We start from the raw sequence: 7,530 nt of genomic DNA on the forward strand, positions 1-7,530 counted from the left end.
CGCTCCCAGCGCCGGACTGCAACTCCCAGCGACCCCCGCGGCCTCCGGTTGGCAAGATGGTGGCGCGCGGGAGGAAACGTGGGTCGCGGGATCCGGAGCAGGGGATTCTGAGTCCGCCGGGTTACTCAGGTGAGGGGCCGCGGGGTCGGGGGGGTCAGGCTTCCCCGGGAGGCGGCTCGGGCAGCGGCGCTGGCTCGGGGACCCCCGCGCGATTGGGTATGAGGCCTGGTGGCCCCGAAGCCCCCAAGACGCTCTGGTCGCGTCTGGCGGCACTTTTCCGGGACGAGCCCATTTTGGCCACTGCTCCCCTTGGGTAAACCCGTCTCTGTCCACACTCTAACCCCGGACGAGGGAGCCCACCCGCTTCTTATCACCTCTGGCACTCCTAGTCTGGCCACTATCGCCCCTAACCCCGCTGTGCCTTCCCAACTGGTTCTCCTGTCCCTGCTTTCTGTTCGCCCAGGTGCCGGAATGTGCTTTCCAAAGTCAGATTTAAATCAGATTTTGCCTCACAGCCTGCCTGTATAGCCCCATACCCACTGAACTCCCTCCCGTGGCTTTACAAGTTGGCACCGAAAACGAAAGCCAAACTTACTGACTTGTGTGGCCCCACATGTTCTGCCTCAGCTGCCCTGGAGCGCTCTCTGTTCCTCTGGAGCAACAAGCTCTTTACACCCTCAGGGTTTTTGCACTTGAGGTGCCCTTTTCACACAGCTGTGCCTTGTGACTTTGATACTTCTTCCTCAAAGAGGCCGTTCAGATACCGATCTAAAGACCTCCGCCATGCAACCACCCCGCAGTTTCCCCCTTTCTTTCATATTTGATAGGATCTTGTTATGTGCTGCCTTGTTCATTGTCTTGTCCTACTCTCATGGGAGCTTCCTGAGCACAGGGGCTGCAGCTGTATCCCCACAGTGCTCTGAAGAAGGCTGAGAGAAACAGAAAACAGCCCCTAGCATTATGGGAATGTCAGACATTGTCCCCAAATGATTACGCAGATAGAGACTTAGAGACATGGAGAGACATTGTCAAGGCACAGAGCAGGTGGCTCTGACTTGGCATGTAAGGCTCTCAGAGGAAGTAAAGTTAAACCTGAAGAATGGGTGGAAGGAAGAAGGTTGGTGTTTCAGGTAAAGGAAACGTGTGAGCTTGAGTGAGGCCTGGACTTACTGGAGGGATAGAGAGAAGGCAGTGTCAGGCCCGCACAGTGGTGGGGGGCGGACTCTGCAAAAAGTGTGAAAGGTAGGCAGGGTCTGGCAAGGCCTCCAGCCGATGTCAGGATTTTGGTGTTGACCCCAAGAGCAGTGGGGTTTGGGCTCCCGTCTCATTGTGCTCCCCACCTGTCGTAATTGCCCGTTTACATTCTCTCCCCCACCTGCTTGGGCGTCCCTCCTAGGCAGGTTCTCTGTTCCTTCACTCTCGCAGCCTGCACAGTACTCTGCACAGGCCTTGCCTAGGGGAAGGGCTCCGTGATGGAACAGACAGACAGATGGGCCAGGAAGGGACAGCCTGAGCTTGATTTTCACGCTGTCCCTCCCTGCCCCCATTTCCTGTCCAGCCATCCCGATCAAGTTCTCGGAAAAGCAGCAGGCTTCTCACTACCTCTATGTGAGAGAGCACAGAGTTCGAGAAGGCACCAAGTCTTCCTGGCCTCAGAAGCGGACCCTTTTTGTCCTCAACGTGCCCCCATACTGCACAGAGGTGAGCGGGTGTCCGGGAGGGAACCTCTAGGGCGGGCCAGGAGCTCCGGGTAGGGTTGGGTTTCCGCTGGCCTCCACCGAGGCCTTGCTGGTTAGGTGGAAGCATCCAACTGAAGCCCCAAGGGAGGGCATCTAGAAGGCTGCCGCGTCTGTCTCTTGTGAGAGGAAATAGCTTATTATTATTTTTTTTTAAGTAATCTCTACATCCTTTATCGACTGAACCAGCTAGGGGCCCTGGAAATGTCTTTTTTTTTTTTTTTTAAGATTTTATTTATTTATTTGACAGAGATCACAAGTAGGCAGAGCAACAGACAGAGAGAGAAGGAGGGGAAGCAGGCTCCCTGCTGAGCAGAGAGCCCGATGCAGGGCTTGATCCCAGGACCCTGGGATCATGACCTGAGCCGAAGGCAGAGGCTTTAACCCACTGAGCCACCCAGGCGCCCCTGGATATGTCTTTTTAAAGATAGATTTATTTTTTTATTTGAGAGAGAGAGAAATAGCATGAGCCCACACAAGGTGGAGGGCAGAGGCTGAGAGGGAGAATCTCAAGCAGCCTCCACACCCAGCACAGAGCCAGACACAGGGTTTGATCCCAGACTCTGAGATCATGACCTGAGCCGAAAGCAAGCATCAGACGCTTAACCGATTAAGCCACCCAGGCACCTTGGAAATGTTTATTTATTTATTTACTTATTTATTTTTAATTTTAATTTAATTTTATTTTTTTGGAAATGTTTTTTTAAAGCTATGCTTTGAAAAGTAAAGTTCTGGGGCCCCTGGGTGGCTCAGTCGGTTAAGATCTGCCTCTGGCCCAGGTCACAGTCCCAGGGTCCGGGGACTGGGTCCCACATCAGGCTCCCTGCTCAGTAGGAAGCCCTCTTTTCCCTCTCCCTCTGCCTGCCACTCCCCCTGCCTGTGCTCTCTCTCTCTCAAATAAAATCTTTAAAAAATAAAAAAATATAAAGTACAGTTCTAAGAAGATCAAAGCTTTTTATGATTTCCCAGAATTCTTTGAATTACATGTTTTTCCCTGATTATAAAAGTGATACATCTCCATAGGTAAAAATAGAAGATACGGGGTGCCTGGGTGGCTCACTCGTTAAGCGTCTGCCTTCGGCTCAGGTCGTGATCCCAGGGTCTTGGGATCGAGCCCCACATCAAGCTCCCTGCTCGGTGGGAAGCCTATTTCTCCCTCTCCCCCTGCTTTGTTTCCTCTCTCGCTGTTGAATAAATATTTTTTTTAAAAAATATAAGATAAGCTTATCCTCTAAATCTGTCCAGGCATTAACGTGTTTTCACGAAAATGGTAGTTTTGCATTACATAAAGTCACAGAACAGAAACTAAGGGTGTTGCTGGGTTTTAGATGAGTTGTTTTTCAAAAAAGGAATATTAATTTCTAAAGATGTGTTTATTTTAGGGAGAGTGAGTAGGGGCAGGACAGAGGCAGAAGGAGAGAATCCTCAAGATAGGAACTAATTTCAAAAACACTTTTCTGCAGTCAGAGAAAAGCAGAAGAGAGGCTGTCATGTTTTACGCTTCCTGAAGCGTGGTGTGTGTGTAGAGAAGGGCCTGGCCACAGGGTACAGCTCGCTGCGTTTCACAGACTGAACGTGCCCGCATACTCGGCCCCCAGAACCGGAACGTGACCCGCGCCCAAGAAATCCCTTCGCGGCCTCCCCTCCCGAGGATCACGGCCAGCCTGAGTCCCAACAACACAGAGTTGACTCCGGGTTTAAATGGCTGCTGCGGGGAGGAAAACTTAGTTGTTTGTCTTAGAAAACCCAGAATCCTCCGCGTAACCCCGGAAACGTCCCCACCTAGTCTCCTGATAGAACCTGATCCTCCTCCGGGGATCGTTCACCCAGAGAAAGGGGCAGCGACAGACGATCACCCAGAGAAAGGGGCAGCGACAGACAACTGACCTTTCAAAGTGAGAAATCCCTTTCAGGACCAAGCAAATATCCTGGGCATGTGTTTCTAGCAGTTTCCTGTCATAAAGTCAAAAAGTTTATACCTGAATTCTGTCTCGCACTGTGTCTGCTCCCTCCCGTGTCCCGTGGAGGTGTGGTTTTTTTTACTCAACAGTTTTGAACTTGGAAATTCACAGCGTTGTGGGCTCGGGCTGTGGGAGGGCAGGACAGTGATGGTACGGAGGAGGATATGGCTGGCTCACGGCCTGTGTGTGTTCCTCTGCAGGTGGGCAGACATGGGCTCCGAGACCTTTGGGGGCCCTGGTCCCCCGGCGGTGCCACCCTGGGCGGAGGGAGGCTCCCCAAGGCTCTGCAGCCCCTCACGCTGTCCTTTCTGCGGCAGGAGTGCCTGTCCCGCCTCTTCTCCCCCTGCGGCCCCGTCCAGTCCGTGCAGTTACAGGAGAAGCCAGACCTCACTGACAGCGCAGAGGAGCCAAAGTCAAAGTTTTTTCACCCCACGCCCGTTTTGGTAAGCGTCCAAGTGCTGCTCTCTGCTCACCTGCGGGCGCAGGGGGCGGTCAGGGTGGCACTGGTAGGCCAGTCCCTGCCACATGTGGCTGAGGACGCCGGCCAGTAAGCAGCGCCTCTGCTCCTTTCCCTGGATTTGCCACATCCTTTAGCTTCTTGTCCGGCTCTCTCCATTGTCCTGGGTGGGAGCTCAGAGACCATCTTGCTCGCTGCCCTGAAGGACCTCCCGGAGCTCCCCTCCTGCTCCCCAGCCAAAGTCCCTTCTTCCTGAGGCCCCCCGGCGTGGCCTCCTCTCCCCGTCCTGAGCCCACACCTCCCCCGGCGTCCTGCGGTCTGACCCAGTGTGGGCTCTGTCCGCTCCCAGGGCGCAGCGAGCTGGTTTGTCACTGTGTCCCTTCCATGACCAGGAGGGAGGTCCCGAGTGTCTCGCCTCACCTGGGTCGCTTCTAGCAGGAACTGGAAAACCAGGAGCGTGGCTATCCCTCCCCAGGATTACAGAGAACTTTCTGGTTATCTTCCTGGTTCAGGAACATACCAGCACGTGTCCCCTAGCCCAGCGACGAGTCGGGCTGAGAGCAGCAGGGAGCCTGGGTGCCGGGACCTGGAAGGATGGGACGGGTGCTGGCCTCCTGACACCTCTCCTTCCCCCAGGGCTTCCAGGTGGCCTACGTGGTGTTCCAGAAGCCAGGCGGGGTGTCTGCTGCCTTAGTCCTCAAGGGCCCTTTACTGGCCTCGACAGAGAGTCACCCTGTGAAGAGCGGCATCCGCAGTCAGTACCACGGCAGCGTCGCGCCCCCACCCCACTTCCTGGGCCCTGGGTTGGCGGGGGGAGCACTGTGGGCAGTGCCTGCTGTGTCCACGCACCCCCAGAGCGGCAGTCAGGGCGGGCGGAGGGGAGGGCCCAGCTTGCCGCCACTAGAACCCTCCTTGGGCCGCAAGTCTCCATCCTCGTGGCCTGCGTGAGAAGATCCTGCCTGGCTGGGCACTCAGGGCCCTGAGCGTTAGGCCTGAGGAGGCCCCGTTTCCCTCCCCCCTTTCTCTTCAGAGTGGATCAGCAGCTACGCAGACTCGGTGCCAGACCCTGAGGCCTTGAGGGCCGAAGTGGACACGTTCATGGAGGCGTATGACAAGAGGATAGCTGAGGTGGGGCTTCCATGGGGACGGTATCACGGGTGTTGTGTGGCTCTGGAGGGGGATGAGGGTTGGCACCCTGTCCTGGTCACTGTGTAGAGTTCGGGCTCCCTTTTTCCCTGCTGAGTCCTGTGTCACCTAGCTGGGTGACACCTAGTCTCTAAGTGGCCTGTGGGAAACAGTCTGAGGGACGAGGAGGCAGTGTCACTACCTCTGTGCCCCCCCGGCCCCCCAGTACTTAGCTCCTGGGAGGGAGAGGGCGCAGCAGGTGGTGGTGGGTGCGGGGAGGTGGCAGGAAGGTTCTGGGTGCCAGAGGGAGAGCTTTGAAGGGGGGGCGCGGGGCACCCCAGGCTGCAGGGCGGGTCCCGGGGTCCGCCGGGCACAGCATCCTCTCCTTGTAGGAGGAGGCCAAGGCCAAGGAGGAGGAAGGGGTTCCGGACGAGGAGGGCTGGGTGAAGGTGACCCGTCGCGGCCGGCGGCCCGTGCTGCCACGGACGGAGGCGGCCAGCCTGCGGGTGCTGGACCGGGAGCGGCGGAAGCGCGCCCGCAAGGAGCTGCTCAACTTTTACGCCTGGCAGCACCGAGAGACCAAGATGGAGCGTAAGGGAGTGGCCCAGAGTGTCGTGCTTCAGCCCCGGCCAGTGCAGGGCTCCCACGGGTGGCACTGGGACATGGGTGTGGAGTGGTGGTGGGGGGGTCGTTCCCTGTTGGGACAGACGTCCCAACAGGCTCTGGAATCAGGGTCCCAGCCTGCAGCATCCCCTGAGGCGGTGCCCCTGTTGCTCCCTGCGACAGCTGTGGGGGCGCTGGGTTGTTGAGACGCTTGGGACATACCCGGGACGTTGACCACCCCGAGCAGTTGGTGCTGGAACCTGTCCGGCTCGGGCCAGGCTGCAGAGGGCGGATCTCAGGGAGCGGCCGCTGCTGTGTGACTGTGTGCGAGTGACTACGGGGAGGCGCCCTCACACGGAGCGTGTCGGCATGAGCGCCCGCTCGCCTGTGGCTCACTCCTGCTCCTGATGACGTGGAGCTTGTGCCGCAGGCCATTCTGTGTTTGTGGGGCGGCTTCCCCGTGGGCCTGGGGGTAGAGGGTGCTGGCCCTGGCCTTGGCAGGGGGACAGGCTCAGCAGTGGATGGTGACCTGCCACCCAGGCACGTCACCCTCTTAACCTGTCTTGCTGCTGCTCCCCACTCTGGCGTCCCTCTTTGGGCACCGTAGCTCCTGCCTGTCTCTCTAGAACCGCCGCCAGCACGTCTCCATCAGCTCTCCTTCTGGGCCCCTGCCCCTCCGTATTCCTCTGACCTGGTCACCTGGTGACCAGAGCCGCCATCTGAATTCTGCGGCACTCCAAGGCCCAAGTCCCTTTACTCCCTGACGTTCTCCCCAGTCTGGCTGCTGCAGTGGGGAAGGGGAGGACGGGTGCCCCTGGGGGGGGCTCCCCATACCCCAGAGCCGCGGCCTTCACCCTGGGGTGGGGTGGGGGTGGTAAGGGAGCAGGCGTCTTGCTTTTGCTGCACTCGCTCTTCTGCGGAGTCTTCCTGGAAAGCTCAGAAGTGTGGCCACCCTGGCTCGCGCGCCCTGCCCTCTGGGCCTGCAGGCTCGTCTCTCCCTACAGCGTCTGGACAGCATCAGAGAGGAGGGCGGGGTGGGGGCACAGTCCCCACAGGGTACACTGACTCACGCAGCATGTCCCTTTTCCCATCCCCTTCCCCAGATCTAGCCCAGCTGCGTAAGAAGTTCGAGGAGGACAAGCAGAGGATCGAGCTGATGCGGGCACAGCGCAAGTTCCGACCCTACTGAGCTGAGCTGGTCCCAGGGCCCCACGGAGAGGGGCAGTGAGCGGTGGCGGTGTGTGGCCGGGAGGACATGAAGGCCTGGAACACTCGTCCCAGACTGCCCAGGCCTGGGGGCTGCCACACCAACCCCCTCCCCCCAGATCTGAGTGCCCACGGTGTGGGGGAGGACAGGACCCCCCCCCCGGTTCTGAGGCTGCAGCAGTGTGGGGGGCGCAGTGCTGGTGAGGCCTGCCTGGCAGGGGGGTGCCCACAGGCCGCAGGGAGCCACCAGCCCAGGCCGTGGTTGCTTCCCTCTCCCGGTTTGTCTGTTCCCAGTCTGCCCCAGGCCTTTGGTCTCCATCTGAGTGTCCGCTGTATTCTCCCTTCCCCTCCGTGGAAGAGCCCCCGTGGAGACGGGACAGCCTCCGAAGCATACAAGCACGGTTTATTTTTCGTCTGGCTGGGAGGCCTCATGGCTGCTCTT

At 58.4% G+C, this 7,530-nt stretch overlaps 1 protein-coding gene across 1 annotated transcript; it reads left to right on the forward strand.

Moving 5' to 3' along the window:
* On the forward strand, positions 1-7,476 carry LOC111157561 (ribosomal RNA processing 7 homolog A). Its single transcript, XM_022519076.1, has 7 exons — positions 1-129; positions 1,559-1,701; positions 4,015-4,140; positions 4,791-4,908; positions 5,185-5,282; positions 5,672-5,870; positions 6,986-7,476. The coding sequence occupies exons 1-7, from the start codon at positions 57-59 to the stop codon at positions 7,069-7,071; spliced, it is 843 nt and encodes a 280-aa protein (XP_022374784.1). The 5' UTR covers positions 1-56; the 3' UTR covers positions 7,072-7,476.
* The last annotated feature ends 54 nt before the right edge of the window (positions 7,477-7,530 follow it).

Source organism: Enhydra lutris, unplaced genomic scaffold (genome assembly GCF_002288905.1).
Source record: "Enhydra lutris kenyoni isolate GAN:26980312 unplaced genomic scaffold, ASM228890v2 scaffoldscaffold55, whole genome shotgun sequence".
In the NCBI taxonomy this organism is placed as follows: domain Eukaryota; kingdom Metazoa; phylum Chordata; class Mammalia; order Carnivora; family Mustelidae; genus Enhydra; species Enhydra lutris.

Bases quoted from the DNA above. Each gene is read 5' to 3' on its own strand.
- LOC111157561 (XM_022519076.1), top strand. From the start codon at position 57: ATGGTGGCGCGCGGGAGGAAACGTGGGTCGCGGGATCCGGAGCAGGGG. The intron at 4,909-5,184 runs GTCAGTACCACG...CTTTCTCTTCAG, and splicing joins TGTGAAGAGCGGCATCCGCA to AGTGGATCAGCAGCTACGCA. The intron at 5,871-6,985 runs GTAAGGGAGTGG...CCCCTTCCCCAG, and splicing joins CCGAGAGACCAAGATGGAGC to ATCTAGCCCAGCTGCGTAAG.